Below are 17140 nucleotides of genomic sequence, written 5' to 3'. Positions count from 1 at the left end.
GAGCTGGGGTTTACCAGGCCTGAGCTGGAGGGGGAGGCTAGGGTAGAGGGCTACAAGGTGTGGGGGCTCCGATTCCCCATCCCCCTCCAGCTCAAGCCAGGCAAAACCCCAGCCCACAGCTCACTCCCAGCCCCAATTGCACCACAAGTTAACCTTAAGGAATACAAAAATCCCTAAGGTACTCTAAAATGGAGCATCATCATCTGACCCCTCATTTGATGAGGGTTAATTTGTTGCATGATCAGCCACTTTAAAAGTGGTCTGCAGCCGTGCATGTGTCACAATTGTGTAACAAATGTAACTTTAATTTGTTTCTAAATGAGCAAATAGAAGTTCCCAGAGGCAAAGGTGGCACTAAGTTGCACCATCTCAGAGGCACCATATCCACACAATGGCAGAAGCAAGCAGATAATGCCTTTGGGAATGCTGAGGGAAGGCATGCTCAGTGGTTTCCATTGCTCCAAAGGTACAAAAGGAGCAGGATGTGTCCTCCAAGAGCTGTCCAGTGTATTGGGGGCTGAACACAGTTCTGTTCCCTGTCTTTACTATCAGTAAGCTTGGGACACTCAAAATCTGCCTTAGTGTGCTTGGAACTTGTTTGCCCAAAAGTTTGTGAATTTTGGTTTGAGTTTGGAGCTGAAACCAAGCAGAAGTTAAATATTCCCAACAGCTCTAGTTTTAGAATTTGATCTTGCCCCTGTTGAAGTTGAGAGGAGTTTTGGCTTATAAAGAAACAGAGATTTTTGTGAAATTACTAGGTCATACATGAATGAAAAACTCCAAAACTGTTTTCTACAATGGACAGCAAAGATTTTAACACATCAGTTTGTTAATCTCCAACAAGGATGTATGTATGTATTTCCTGTATATTTTGTTCATGCAGATTTATCCATGTGCATTCAATGGAAATTCTCTTTCTCTCATATGCACACATAGAAAAGGAGAGCGAAATATTACACCTAATATTCTGCTTTGTGAACTAACCTTTAACTGAACAGTGAAGAACATATATACTTAAATTGTATATTGTACTATGAGCCAAAACATTCCAAAAGATTTACCCAGATATGTAAAAATAGAAGATGGCATTTTCACAGTGTGCACTCTATTTGCATCCATGCGCTTTTGAGCACATTATCAGTTGTGTCTGTAAATGATTGAGTTTACATGGGGCACACCCCATTTGTGCATTCAAATTAAAGGCAAATAAAATGCTTTAGATTAAGGAGATTAATATATTGTGTCTCTGTGTGACACCCTTCCTGCTGCTGCTATATCACCAAGACCTAAGTGCTAGCCTCTTATCCAAGAGGACAGACGGCAATTTCCTCTTGATAATGGCTCATTTTTTTTGCAACAAGAGAGCCCTGAAGTGACCATTTTTCTTGCATAGAAAGCATCTTTCAGAAGCTTGATAAATCATTCTAAAATAGATCAGCATAACAGCCAAAGAACTAAACAACTTGAAACAAGTCGAAATGGAACTGATTCTACCCCCTTCAGCAAGTTGAAGGGACCCCATTAGTGTATACTTCCACTATATTTGCAAATTGCCTCAAAAAACTTAAGGATTATGCTAATTACCTCAATCCTAATTCTCTTCTCTTGAACACCAGTGTAAATCAGGAATCACACCAATGCAGACATTAGAACTAGACTGGTGTAACACTTAGAGGAAAAGAACATATCTTGTTCACAGTATATTTATGATGCATATAAAGGATGATTTTTTTTTTTTTAATGGGGAACTTGAAAGAGCCAGATGCCTGACCAGTATAATCAAAATAGCTCCAGTGATGTAAATGGAATTATACCTATTTATACGAGTTGAGGATCTAGCTTATACAAGTAAACTAATGTTGGCATCCAAGAACTTAATATAATAGAAGTTAGATACTCAAATGTGGCCAACTTATGGAATTCTGTCAGTTACTATTATTTTTATTTTTCACTCACCATTGTTTTCAAATTCCTCTTAACTATCCAAAAATAAATATTTTGATTTTCACTGGGTGCGCTGACACCCAATGAGAATCAAACATAAAATTAATTTGAAAAAATAAACTCTGGAGCATTTTGAGCTGGAGTAAACTACTGCATGTCTACACATGCATGGGTGCAGTGTCTACAACAGCAATTTGAGCCAGAGTGGAGCAGTTTATGCTGGGGCACTCCATCCTGCTCTGCTCCACACTCCAGGTGGCAGCATTGGGCAGTGGAGGGGCTGGCTGGGGCACAAGTGTGCTGAAAATGCAGAGCTGTGTAGCTAGGCAGCAGGCAGGAGTCTGCCCCCTGCTGGCTGAGCTGGCTGGGTACAATTTACACCCGTGGTCAGCAGCTACACATGTGTTTAATCACAGTTAATTACTCTATTGTAAGATAGTACTGTCTCCAACTATAGTATCTTATGGTGGTATTAATTAGTTTACTGTGGCCTAATGCCACTGCATGTGTAGTCAGTGACACTTTACTTCTCAGTGATTTAGTCTATTCCGCAGTAAAGTGCACGTGTACATGCAGCCACTGTAATTTTATTATTTCTAATTTGCAAACATAAGGCCCAATCTTGAGAGATATCAACAGCTCACACCCACTTTACCTTACAGGATTGGATCCAAACACTACTCCTCACCCCTGGTGACCTTTTGCCTCTTTTCTTTTCTATATGGTGGTACAGAGATCTGAAAAAACTGATGTTAACTGCTTTGTTTTTGATATCACATGCATAGCCATTTTATGGTATAAACTGTGCTTATAAACTTACTATAGTTTCAGTTTGACCGCCAGCACCTTGTTGACAAAGAGTTTGAGAAATACTGAGGCATACTCCCTTATCCATACAACCTAAGTAATAGCAAGGTGTATGTTAGAGCTGTGCTCTCTTTATTACCCCAGGTTGTGTCACTTTGCATTGAATCAAGTCATGTTGCATCAGCAATATTTCTATCAGTACTTACTCCTGATAGGAAATTCACCATAGATTTGGACAGCAAATATCCCAGGCACAACAAATGTATATAATGAGCAGATTAAATATCTGTGAGAACCAGACTTTTTAAGTGTGCATGGCAATTTTGCAGCTTTGAATATTCCCACATCTCTGCCATCTCGACCAAGTATGCTATTGATCATATTTATTTGTGAATTTACATATAAATATTTGAGATATGTATGTTTCTTTGTGAGAGAATGTGTGTACGCATGTGTATGCAGATTTGTCTGTTTTGCCTACACAACAGCTATTCTTTCTACAATTATTTATAAATATTCTTCTACAGTCATTTATAAATACAGATTCACACAATTTTGAAATGTACATGTATTGTTGGATGGATCTCAAAAATGTTATAACATTATATAGTTATAGGCCTATTACATGAATCCCTATTCAGACACATTTAAAATAACAATTTTTGACATAATGTTTCAAAATTGAAAGTAAAAAGCATCTGCCTTAGCAAGGGCAGATTTTTAGAAGATATACATGATTAAATTGTATGGTGACTATTCTATTAGGCACTCTATGCCACTGTTCATTTAGAAAAGTTAAAGTTTGTCATTATCTCATGATACAAAATCCAAAGGGAGAATTAGAAAAAAAGAATAAACATGGCTTCTATAAACTTTACAAAGTTCTAAAATGTACAGGGTCTCCAAGCAAGTGACCAAAGTATCTTTTTATATCTATTTTATTTTATTTTATTAATTAGGCTTACATTTTGTGTATGTCAGTAATGCATTCTTGACTAGTTCTTTATTGCGTCTCCAATCCAACCTCTCTATATTGTCTGCTCCCAATATTCTGCACAACCCAGTGCTTCTGGTGTTGATTGCCAAGATCTTGTGGGGTGCATTGTAGTGCTACAGGGCATCTCAGGAGATAATCCATGGTTTGCTTCTCCTGACAAACACACTGGTCAGTTGTGTTGAGGCCACATGATTTCATGAAAAAGTTGCACCTGTCAAGACCCATTCTCAATCTGTTCAGACTCCACTATGTATGCCATTTGCAGTTGGAGCCAGATGCTAACTCCTCACTGGCAGTAATTCCTCACTGGCTCCATTCAACAGATTTGTTATCTAGTTTCTCCCATTCTTTTTACCAGAGGGTAGTTCTGGCTGACTCTGGTGATGTGGTCAATGGTATGGTAGAGGACTAAAAGCTATTTCTCAATGAGAAACAATGGTGCACTGGTTGATGTCCATATAGCAGGTGGTGGCCATCTGACTTTTGTACCTACTGGTCAATGTCACCTGTTACTTTCCTCCTGATGTAAGGGGTTGCTATGCCAGATAGTGAGTATAAGCAAGGAACAGGAGTAGATTTTAGGAAGCTTGTTATAATTCTGCATGTATCATTTAGGGTGGTGTCAATATGTTTACCGTGACTTGAGCATCCCCAGGTAAGACAGGCATATACAGCTGTAGAGAAACAAAGTGCTACAGCAGTAGTGCATAGGTTGGATGGATGTAAGCTCCACACTTGGAATTTGTGAGCTTATGAAGAATCTTGTTTCATGTGTTGACCTTGGCTTTCTTGACTTCAGTAGGATCTTCATGCAAGCAGAAGCACTGAACATCAAGCTACTTTTGTTTAGAAGCCTAAATGCAAATTAAACAGCCTTAGCCTTGTGCTCAGTTTTGAAAATCACAGCTGAAAAGCTATGTAAATATGCTGAATGTTCCTTTTGTTATTTCTTATTATTACAAATATTTATTTGGAGCTCACCCCTGTGATTCAAGGATCCAGCTGAGACAATTTTCGTGAATGTCTTTTAGAAATTCTTTTGGGGTGTTTAAGATCTTACTGCATTCATAGGTGCAGTGTGTGCATCTAAATAAAAGTATCATAGATTAAATAATGAAATGAATGTAAATGCAGATTGTAGTTAGACATGTGGGGCTGACATCAACACAAGTCACACAAAGGAAGCTACAGTTACCCAGCACATTTCCAAGCAGTTTGCACTCATTTAAAAGCCTAACAATTAAAGATTTGGGTTTGATAACCTTGATCTACATCTTCTGAGGCACTCAGGATGTATCAATAGTATTGACTAGGGGTGTGCAAAGCGGGCTGTATTTAATTCGAATTCAGCCCGAGACAGGGACCCCAGTGCCCCCACCCAGACACAGAAGCCACCACTCACTGAGCTGGGGGCGGGGCATGCCCCCCCCCCCCCAGCGTGCTCCCCAACAGACCCAGAAGTGGACTGGAAGTGCTTCTGGCCCACTTCCGGGTCTGCTGCTGAGCACACTGGGAAGCCCCCCGTGCTTCTGTGGCACACTCTATGCACCCCAACATTGCAGCATTCATGAGCCACCTGCTACCTAGAGGTATATAGAAAAATCATTTAAAGCTGTCTCTATGTTTGAATCTCAAAATATTTCCAAATCTCTCCAGATCAATTCAGAGGGTTCCGATTTGATTCATAGAGAGAGATTAAAGGGTCCTCTGATTCAATTCAGATTTGGAGATTTGGCCATCAATTCGGGCTGAATCTCTGCTAAATCAAATCAGGGACCGAAGCTTTTTACAGCTGTAGTATTTACCATTATAGTTAGTATTATAAATGTTGTTTCTGATGTTCTTATATGTGTATTGTTAAAGTGGATATTAATAGTGATATTACTACAATCATAATAATTAAGTTGTAATAATTAGTAAAGCAATGATAATGATGATAAAACCAAGGAAGATAGCAGTATGACTTTCATGAAATGACCACGCCAACCTTAAAACAAACTCTTCCCTCTCATCTGTCCTATAACCCAGTCAATCCTAATCAATCTTTTCTAGGAAAAACATGGACAAATGTGGAGTCTTGCTGTGTGCCCTCACATTCAGAGGGGAGTTCTGAACACAAATATAAAATGCCTCAGTGAGGTCAGCCCTACATGAGGAGGTATTACTGTAATAAATTCATGATGGTTTTGAGCCAGAAATTTCAGTTCCACTTTCAAAATTTCCTACAGTCCCAATTGGTTCCAGGCACAAAGTTTCTGCTTGATGCTTGAGAGCATTTCTGAAATTTTCTCCAACCTTTAAGGATAATCAGATCCAGGGGTTTGGTTGGTTCCCTAATAAAGCAGGGGGATGGGGAGTGAGGGGAGGAGGAGTGTTTTGCTTTGTTGTTTTTTTTTAATGAAGAACCACTCAATGGTTGGCTGCTTTACTGCCTAAAGCTCCCTAGTGGCAAAATTGTGTAGCAGGGTAAAAATCAAGGTTATTTCACTGGCTATTCAGGCATATCAAATTTCTACACTATTTTCTTTCTTAGTGGACTGAAGTCTGAGAGTTTAAAAAGCCAGCTAGGCAAAGTACCAGGCTTTATTTAAAATAACTATTGAAGTTGTTAACTTATAGCATGTCCCATACTTCTCCACTGTTGTATTCAGATAAAGCATCTTTTCTCTTTTACTCTTTAACACAAACCCATTGAAAAAATTCCTACAAGACCTAATTCTTTCCGTATAATGATTTCACATAAAGTAACCATACATTAAAAGTTTTACATAAACTTGATACCCAGTTTCAACTAAAATCACTGGTATCCTGAAAGTCCTCATTTTTCATACCATCAATTAGAGCATTTGCTTCCTTCTTAATGTTTGTTGAAAGGGTATTTCTTCACCAAGCACATTTTCCTTTTAACCGGTCCAATATGATGAACACTTCAGAGTGAAAACTCAAATAAGTGCACATACTAACAAATCTAGTCTTGCTCACTGTAAATATGAACACTTGCTCAGCTTTTCATGATAAATTAATTCAGACACTATGTTACTGAAAAAATGGTTCACCATGAAGAATGTGTGTATGAGTTGCTGGGGAGTAACATGCTGTCAGTAATGACGCTACCAATAATGTGTACTTTTATACGAGTATTTCCTAAGGCTAAAAGCTGTCACTGCAGATGTATCCCAGTTTTCAATTTTTTAAATATGGTGGCTGCCTTAATTTTACCATGTAATGTTAATAATGAGAGTTCATTACTTCAGTGGATTTATTTTGATTTCCCCATGTCCAACAACTTTTCTAAAAGTTTAGATTTTGAAGTCAGGAAAATGTATTGGAGCAGCTCAGACATGACAGTCCTCTTCATAAGGTTTGCCATTATAAAATAATCATTGCATTAATAGAGGCACTTTTGAGAAGTTTCAGCCTGTCACTTTAAACCAAGATCTCTAATACATGGTTCTATGGCTGCTGCTTTGAGTGGGAACAAAAACTGAGGCACTGGAAGCTACAGCCCTAAAGCTTCTTAGCATCCAAAATTACCATACTTACTTATATACCACACACATTTTTTCCCCAAAAATCAGCCCCCCAAAATTGAGGTGTGTATCTTAAATAGAGAAGCTGATTTTCTTTGCCAGAACCTCATAATATGGTGGTGTAGAAGGATAAAGACAACCCTGTACTGCATATCCCCAAGTCCCTTGTAACGGCATAAAACTTGACAAAAAATGGTTAGAGCAGCTGTGAAAGGGTTAATACTGAACTGTGCACCCCACTGCTCCCCTCACCCTCTTCTGCTTCCTGGCAGGGACAGAGAAGCTGGCAGTCATCTTGTAGCACAGTATCATCATGAAAAAGTCATTTCTAGTCCATAGCTCTTCAAAAATCTTTTTTTTCTACGTTCTGCCTTCCAAAGCCTAGGTTCTAACTTCTAATAGTTCCCATCTTCACAGGCAGACTTGTGTTCCTCCAAATAAATGCATCCATACTTAACTGTGGTCACAAATTCTAACATCCGGTTGTTCCTATTTACTGATGCAATTAGAGTGATATGTAAAGATTATCATTTGTACCTGCAATCATCTGTGTTTGTAGAATGATGCAATGATTTATAGGTGCAAAGTTGCACCTATGCATTTGAAAGCTGCTTCTGAAAACCAGCCACTTGCTTTCTTCCTTATTAACAACAAATAGCCAAGTACATAAGTCCTCATCCTGCCCAGGCAAATCCATTAACATTAGTGAAGGATGCGAGTGAATACAATAGATTTGTTCTATAATTTATATTCAGTATGCCAAATTCTACCTTAATTTGGACCTTAATTTGGGCCACAAAATCATAAAATTAGAGCAGGGGTTGTCAACCAGGAGTACACGTACCTCTGGGGCTACTTTGAAAGGTCCCAGAGGGTATACAGGGGTGGGCAGGGATGGAGCACCACCACCTTGTGCCACTGCCTCACCAACCCCCCTGGTTCTGTGTCTGGCCGCTCACCACCCAGGTCCACATCAAGCTGCTCACCACCCCTCCCCCACCCCCTCATCTGGCCACTCGCCACCCCACCCTCCCGGTGGTACACTTATTAAAAAGGGGGCTGCCGGGGGTACACTTATTTTAAAAGGTTGAAAACCCCTGAATTAGAGAATTGGAAGGAACCTCAAAGGTCATTTAGTCCAAATTCCTGCATATACGTAGGATTCACTAGATCTAAACCATTCCAGCTAGATGCCTATATTAGGGTAGAATTTGACCCTGTTCATATTCTTCCACTCCATCCTTGGTGCTGCTAAGCAAGAGATGTAATTGTAGTTCCTTCACCCATAAAGAATGAAAGGCTGCTTTTTTTCCTGTCTAGTTTTATTACTGCTAGGTTCCTCCAGTCTGAATTATCTGGTTTCTTTAAATTGCCAGTATATTTTTTCTCACGCAAAATAATTTTTTTTAAATTCACCAAAGCATGCCATGGCCTCTTTCCAGCTCCACTGTTAAAGCTTTTTTTTTTTTTTTTAAGTTCTCTATTTTGCAAATTTTAAAGGTCATGGAGAAACCCTAGCCTCGGTCTACAGATCCTAGATCCCTGGGCAAACAAAGCAATGTTCCAGTTATAAGTACTTTTGGAAAATTAATAAATGAATAGATATTTTAATGCACAGCTAATCAAATATGGTAGATAATTACAGACTCCAACAGAAAAAAAAACCCTTTTAGTTATGTGATGGGTCTCGGTCACTTGTGCTCAGGATCAAACTGATTACCAAATATGGGATCAGTAAGAAATTCTCCCTTGAGCCAGACTGGGAAGAACTGACGGAGGCAGGGGATTGCCTTCTTCAGTAGTGTTGGGGATGGTCCACTTTTTAGGGTCATCTGAGCCTAACTCATTTACTGTCACTATAAGGATGAGGCATTGGCGGTATCCTTGTGTCTCCTGTGCCTTACCTGAGACATGCATGTTAGTTTTTTTATAGAATGCTTTGTGATGGTAACATGCAAGAGAGGTCAGAGTAGATATCCTTGTGGGTCCTTTTGGAAAATATGTTGCCTGGGAATGCCAGGAACTAGATTTGATGGCCCAGGAAGCCCCTTCAATCCTAAATTCCTACAATAAGCAGGCTTCTTGTCAGAATAGATTATAACCATCTCTTACATCCTCAACTGATGTATTTCTGAAATCTATCATAGACACTACTTGTATCAGTATAATGCCTACAACATTTAAACATTTATTAAAATTTTATAACCCATTTAAAAATGGAGCTGCTCTAAATTATAACCCTTTTTTATACCTGGGATTCTCCTGCTCTACAGACTTGAAAATACACTTGTCGTTTCATGAATTGACACTCATTTCATTTTCCTGTCAAATTTCAGATGTACAAATTCTCTGTGCTAGCCTCAGTGGGTTTTTTTTACATGTCTAAGAAATACATATGCCACCTCAACTGCATATTTATGTAGCATCTGCCCACCAAACCATTATACACAAGTTGAGGCCAGAGATTTGGGTTGATCTTTGAGGATAACTCCAAACTAAACCAAGTACATAGTCTCTCAGAGATTCTCTCTCAACTTATACAGCTGTCCCCCCTTACAGTAGCAATCATCTATATTCCACCCCAGGCACCTTAGTCTCGGTATTCTCAGAAGAGGAAACTGCAAATGTGAAAATGCCTTACAAAAATAATTATCCATTATCAAAAGTTATCCATTTTCTGCTCTTCGGTATCTGGGAATGAAGGTGTAAAGCATAAGAGCCAATGAAAACATAACCATTTATATGCCTAACCCACTGCAAAACAAATGAAGGCCTCATATAACATTTTAGAGGGATTTAGCTCGTTATTCCCAGCAGTGGTATTCCAGCTATCTGGGTAATTCATTTTTATGAAGATTCCCATTCTAGATCCCTGTATTTCTAACTGGCACATAGTTAAAATTAATGTAGACCATCTAGCTTCTGTAATAAAGTGTTTATTTTAATAAACCTTATGCAACTGTACTTTGGAAAAAAATGAAAGATTTAGACTTGGACTTATCCTCGCACTTCGTTTTCATCTATAGTAATGGTAGTTTTTGGTTCCGCTGTTTCGCTCACCAAAATAATTCAGGGGGCATCCAGAAGGGCTGTTCTTCAGAACCGAGGAAAAAAGAGGGGTGCCAGCCTTCAGCCCTGAGCAAGCCAGGAAGGCCCTGCTTTCTTATTGTCATCTATTCCTAGTTTACTTTCTTCACCAGAAAAATGCACAATACAACTATGTACTATGTCAGCTCCTTATGTGTCTTATTTTTGGCATTAAGGTAAGTAACACTATCTTCCATCCTGCTGCAGAGTAAACGAACACAGAATGAAACCTCCTCCCTTTATTTTCATATATGGCATCCATGACCATCATATCTCAGATATGGCATAAATGACCAGTGCCAGACCCTGAGGCTATATCCAGAAGAGCACAGCCATGTACTATGTGGTGCTGCAGCCACATAATACACATTCAGCTGCTCTCCATGCTGCAAGGGAGCAGTGAGGGGGGGAAGAGGGGGGAATTGACCCGTGGACATCCAGGGGTCAAAAAACTCACACAAAAAAAGCTGGGCAACACACATGGGGGCAGCATGTGCTGCTGAAAATGGGAGCCTGGCCAGCCAGAGCCACACTCTGGCTGCCGGCAAGGCTCCACATGCCTGGATCGCCACTGTTGCAGCCCTGGAAAGCCCCCAGGACCCCAGGTAAGCTGCTGGGGCCAGCCCAGTGCTGGCCCCAGCCTCCCCTACCCCACCTGGGATAACCTGCCACACACCAGAGGGCACATGACGCAGGCATTCCCTGAGGACAACTAGCAACAGCACAAGGTGCACCATTGCTAGTTGTCCCCAGGAAACCAAACATTCACTCGTGTGGACGCAGCATAAGAGTCCAAAACAATCACAGTAGAACACCATAATTTGTATTAAACATGTAAATACCAGCTGTGTTGTTTAAGACTTCTTATGTGAGATATGACCATCCTGTTAAGGGATCCATTTGAAAACTGGCCTGTCAGTGAAAATGTTACAGTACTCTATATTGTATATCGAGTATGTAGTAATGCACAAGGAAGTGCAGTTTATAGAAAGACAGAGAAATTTACATGAGCTCTGGAATTAGTTATTCACAGGAGAGAAACAATAAGAGCTGTTTCAATATGTTTCCTGTGGTTTTTATCAATAAAGAATTGTGATGATTGTTCTGTATTATCAGTTGATTTCCAATTAAGTTAATCATAGGTCAAGTTCAAGGCTGTGATTTGTGTTTGTTTGTGTTGCTGCATATTCCATCCGTGTATAAGCTAATAGGGCTACAGTTTTTTCTGACAATTAGATTCAGTAGTTAAATGCAGGTTGCACTACAGGGTCTACTTGCAAAAATGTAGCTTTCCAATCGAAATGTCTGATCTCATTCCCATTGAAATCAAAAGCTGAACTTTCATTGACTTCACTTAGGAGTAAGATCAAACTACTTAGACCTCTTATGCAACTAAGGAAGTATTATAAACATAACTCCACATTTAAAAAACTGCAACTGGGTTCTTCAGCACTAACATGGAATTTCCTCTATGATTCTTAAATATATTAATGGTCAAAGAAACCAATGCATCAGAAATAGAAGCCTTTCAAAAGAACTACTTAAACTCTAGTGACAAATTGGAATATTCCACCATGTTAGGACTGTAACATGTATATATGGTATTCATTTAGCACTTTGTCTGCTCCCATGTTTATCAGTGGTTTTACTGTGATCTTTTCTTTCTTTTTCAGCTGGTTAATAATCCACTAGCAAGTCAAGCAGCAGCAGCAGCAGCAGCAGCAGCCATGGGCTCAATAGCAAGCTCGCAGGCCTTTGGCAATGCACTCTCCAGTCTTCAGGGCGTCACAGGTCAACTAGTCACTAATGCACAAGGACAGGTGAGTAGAAGATGGAGAAAACAGTACATTCTTATTGCAGATTGCTCTTCTGATAAAAATGAATTTCTTTTTGCATAATAGTGATTTGCAAATGCACATCATTGGGATAAATAGATAATGATGACCAGCACAGGTAAGAAATAGAAAAATGTAGGGATGCTGGGAAGAAGTTACAATGAAGGATATTTTCAAGTAAAAATAAGTTCAGTTTTCTGTTTCATAATGCAGCTTTTAGAAGAGATGATGGTATGTGATAGTGGTATTTTTAAAGCATTTGGAATATTGTTGCTGATTCTCACCAATTCAAGAATTTCCTAGATTTCACCAAAAATACTAGAAGCACCTCTCCATTTCTAAACAAAGAATTAATAACAAAGAACTGTATTACTACAGTATTATTAAGATGGCTTTTTTTCTACAAACTCTGCAATAGGTCCTTCTATAAATTTGCTATGAAGCATTTATAAAATATGATACATTTATCAAAAAAATCAACAAAGACAATTTGGCAATGCTGTATCCTTGAGTAAGTTCACATAATTGTTTACTCATTTCCTAATTAATAAAATCCAGAATTCTGTAATGGATCCCAGTCATTAGTACTAATTTGAGAGGATGTGTTATTTTTAAAAAGCTGGTATCATTCTAAAGATGAATAATCCTGTCCTGCCATAGGTGCCCTTTCAGGGAGGTAAGTACCTAACTTTGAGCATGAGAGCAATCCCATTAACCACACATGCTTACATATTTTTCTGAATCATGGCCATTAAGTGGCTCTATTTTTATCAAATACCAGTAAGAAAGTTAACACAACTGTTTGTTTCACCACAGTTGTAATGCCATAGACTCGTAAAAAAAGATTAGCATAATTTAAGATTAGCCCTGCTACCTGTGTACCATGTATCCAAAAATAAATGTGCTGTTAGAGGTAATACTGATAAGATGAAACATTCTGGCAGATGTCAGACACTTCTATAGATGTTTGATAGACTAGCACAGCTTTGGACATCAGCAATTATAAAGTTTTAGTCCTACAGCTCTTGACATATAATTCAAAAAAGCACAAATGGTTGTTTCTCCTTCCTTCCCCATAATTTTCTACTGCCAAGTTATTTACTGGAGAAGGAAAGGTTATTTTTTTATTCTGGTCAATAAAAGAAAAGAGAAAAGGGATCCTCAAACTTTATGGGGATATTTTTTTACATAAAGCATAAACAAAGATGCTTCCTTAGCTTTGCTCTCCCCATCCAAGTCCTAGGAAAAAAATGCTGACCTTGTTATATTTACTGGGTGGGTGCAGAATTGTTCCATCACTACCCCGAGGGTTGAACGATGGAGCTTGTCAAAGTGAGGCCTTATCTAATGAATCATCTTATCGCAGGTGCACACCACACATATTAAAGGAGGATTGTATGAACAATGTGCCCTCTACAATAACCTTTCAATGTCTACTTTAACCCTTGTTTCAATCCCTTTTCATCAAAGGATCATTTTATGCAGCCAGCTTTAAATGGAGGCTCTCAAAAGCCTATTAAGATTTCTGGAGGGATGGGGTATTGGAATGGAAGAAAAGTTGGTTATAATACCTATAACTCATAGTCAGATCAGCTCCATCTGTAAGGCCTGCTTCTGTATATCTCTGCTCCAGAAATGGTACATACTGTCCTCTGAAATGATACACTTGGCTTCTAAAATGTAAATTGTAAGAACTGAATATATAAAGCCAGGCCAGATTTTCAGTAGTTTTTCCTTTCGTGTCCTCCTCAGAAAACAAAAGTGAAACGTGCACATGAACTGTGTATTTAAAGAATTAGTACTGTGAATATGCCAGTGATTGAGGAGGTATAGAGTCAGTTGGGTCAAGGTACTGTTGCTTATTCCACAGATAATATAAAATCCAATAATTCCACAGGTTACAGTGAGAGAAAAAGAAAGGAGAGAAAAAGAGAATCTCTCTCTATTGTTGAATAAAATTACAGTTGCTATCTACCTTTCAGCTCTTTGGAGCAGCAGTTGTCTTTTTTGTTATGTGTTTGTATAGTGCTTGGCATAATCAGGCCTTGATTCATGACTGGAACACCTCAACACTACAATATTAAAAAAAGTATTTCTATACCAGCTAACTTTATAGTAATCAATATTATTATCTATAGCACATTTCTAAAGCTATCCACCCACACAGCAGTTGTATCCCATGTAATTAATTTGGATTTGAGAAATTGAGTTTTGGTAAGTGAATATACCTTTTCAAATTATTAATATTCACACAAAGCAACAAAAAGTATAGGTCCAATTTGTAAAAAAAAACTATAATTAGCAGTAGTTTTGGAGTGACCTGCTTGAGACTGCTTAGGGGGGAACCTGATTTTCTGAAAGTGATGGAAACCAGACTTTTAAAAATAAGGTCTCTATGAAGAATCTTGAGCATGTCACCCAAATTCATTAGTCACATCTGAAAATGTAAGCCTGGGAGTTTGGCCACCACATTTGCATATGCAGTCACTGAAACTGCAAGCCCATCCTTTTTTTAAAAATGTAGGTCTTTGATGATTATCTGTCTTAATATTTGGTGATCATTTATCTGTTGTAATATTGAAACTATAGGTCTTATCTGAACCTCTAGTCCAAATCTAGGGTAAATTTACTTTTTAACAATGTATGACTTGACCTTCTAATCCTAATAGTCTGGGATTTCAATCCTGTGTTCAAAATGTTCAGTGTGACAATGTGATAGCAAATTTGTGTTAATTCCATTTTGGAATCTAAAAATGATGGTTGGGGTATGCAAATATTACTATTTGAAAAGCCAGAGTTTTCAACAACCAAGGTACCAGATCCTATCAACTTTATATTACCTTATTTGTTTGTTATAATATGGGCAGAAGACTGTGGTTCAAATTTTTACTTTCACAGATAGGTTGAAAAACAGTTAATGGTCTGGGAGGCATAACCACTTCCTATATTCTATTTGAATAGTGGCAGTCAGCCTCTGCTTGGTTCTTTAAGTCTCCTCTATTTGATTAAAACAGATCAAGTGGTTAATGTACATGAACATTACTAGTCAACCTAGTGGCTCATTGGTTACATCACAGAGTTGGATATGTTAGGTTTGTTTGACAGTTTCTTAGTTTGAAGATAGCTTTTCTTTTATATTCATGAGGGAGGACTTCTTTCATATGGCTGACTTGAAACAACAATTATAAGTCCAGTTTAAGCTTAGTTAACCAGTCCAATGCTCTTGAGGAAAAGAAATGTATCTCTGCAATGTCACCATCAAATTTGTATAGAGGGCAGAGTGTTGTTATGTGGTCCATAATTTGATCAGGGTTTCCACATTCTGCAGAACTCCTAATACACCACCTGTGCATCCAGTGACCACAGCGGCCGTGTCCAGTTTGGATCCAATTTAGAACCTTCTGTGTTTTTCATGGAAGGTCAAAACCAGGAGGCTTTATTGTTGAGTTGTAAATTAGATGTTTATACTGAATGATGGATTAATTCCATGCTTTCCTCCAAGCTGCTGCACTGTTGTATCCTGCAAGGGCTTGAACACGTGTCCACAAAGGTTTCTGGGACACCAAGCTGTAAATCTCTATGGATGGAGTGGGTCTGGATTGTCATTCATACAGATCATCTCTCTATATGTAGCTTCATCACGGCGAATGTCTGGAGGAGCAATATTGGCCAGCACCTGTAACCACCGAATTAGCGTAGATTTCAGGGTTCCAGTGATAGCATGCATTCATAGAATCATAGAAGTAGGGTCAGAAGGGACCTTGCAGATCTTCAAGTCCGACCCCCTGCCCAGGCAGGAGGGAAACTGGGCTCAAGTGACCCCAGCCAGGTAGTCATCGAGCTGCTTCTTAAAGACCCCCAGAGTAGGAGCCAGCACCACTTCCCTTGGAAGTTGGTTCCAGATCCTAGCCGCCCTGACTGTGAAGAATTGCAGAATTTAACTGGACCATCCACACATTTGGTATGAGTGCTAGCAGCACAGCGGTACACAGGAGCACAGTACTCAGCCATTGAGAAGACCAGTGCCATAGCAGAGGTGCGGACTCCCATGATGTGGATTCCCACAGTGGCACCTCAGCTAGTTCCAGAAAGTTTTCGCACTATGTTCACTCATTCATGAGGACTGCATTCAATGTACTAGATACACTAAGGGAAGAAAAGCGAGAGAGTTTGGGGGCGTTAATTTTGTGAGAAAATTCTCTTACTTCAACCCCCCTCATGCCAAATAAAAGTACTGTCCATAATACATTCAGCAGAGCTTACACAAGCTGTTTTTAAGTGTGGAGAAATCTTAAAGTCTAACCATCTGTACTTAAAGTTTCCTCTGTATCATTTCTTTAGGTAAGGTGCTAAATATGTAAGAACATAAAAACTGCCATTTACTGGTCAAACAGTAGGTACATCTTACTCCTTTCTCACTTGCAGCCACTAGCATTTAAGATTTAAGGTGTTCTGATTCAGAAGCTGTATCCTTAATTTGCATGCTCAATAGTTAATAATGTCCCTTTCCTCCAAGAATTTGTCCAATCCCTTTTGAATCTGGCTTAACTGTCAGCTTCCGCAACATCTGCTGGCGATGAATTGCATAGTTTAATGACACGCTGTGTAAAAAGGAACTTCCTTTTGTTAGTTTTAAACTGACTACCTACAAGTATCATTTTGCGACCCTTAGTTCTTGTGTTGAGAGAGACAGTAAATAATAAATACCTATTTACTTTCTCTTTGCTGTTTAGTATTTGTAAACCCTTATGATCCCCCTAAAATATCTTTTTTTCTAAACTGAGTAGGCCTAGCATCTTTAGTCTTTCGTCATATGGAAGCTCCTTCATACCACTAAGCATCCTTCTCTGTACCTTCTCTGATCTCACAGCCTGGTTTGCGCAGGCTCCTGCCAGAGCTTCACCCATGCAGTGAACTGTATGAGCTCATCAGCTGATAAG

General features: G+C 39.0%; 1 protein-coding gene across 2 annotated transcripts in view; it reads left to right on the top strand.

Moving 5' to 3' along the window:
* Positions 1 to 17140, top strand: part of POU6F2 (POU class 6 homeobox 2) — a 348304-nt gene that overhangs the window by 270489 nt on the left and 60675 nt on the right. For both annotated transcript variants that reach the window (XM_019483391.2, XM_059728668.1), the window contains exon 5: positions 12039 to 12185. In XM_019483391.2, coding sequence (XP_019338936.1) covers positions 12039 to 12185 — 147 coding nt within the window. The remainder of the gene's footprint in view (positions 1 to 12038; positions 12186 to 17140) is intronic.

Source organism: Alligator mississippiensis, chromosome 5, assembly GCF_030867095.1.
Source record: "Alligator mississippiensis isolate rAllMis1 chromosome 5, rAllMis1, whole genome shotgun sequence".
Lineage (NCBI taxonomy): Eukaryota > Metazoa > Chordata > Crocodylia > Alligatoridae > Alligator > Alligator mississippiensis.
This window is presented reverse-complemented; position numbering and strand designations above follow the sequence as displayed.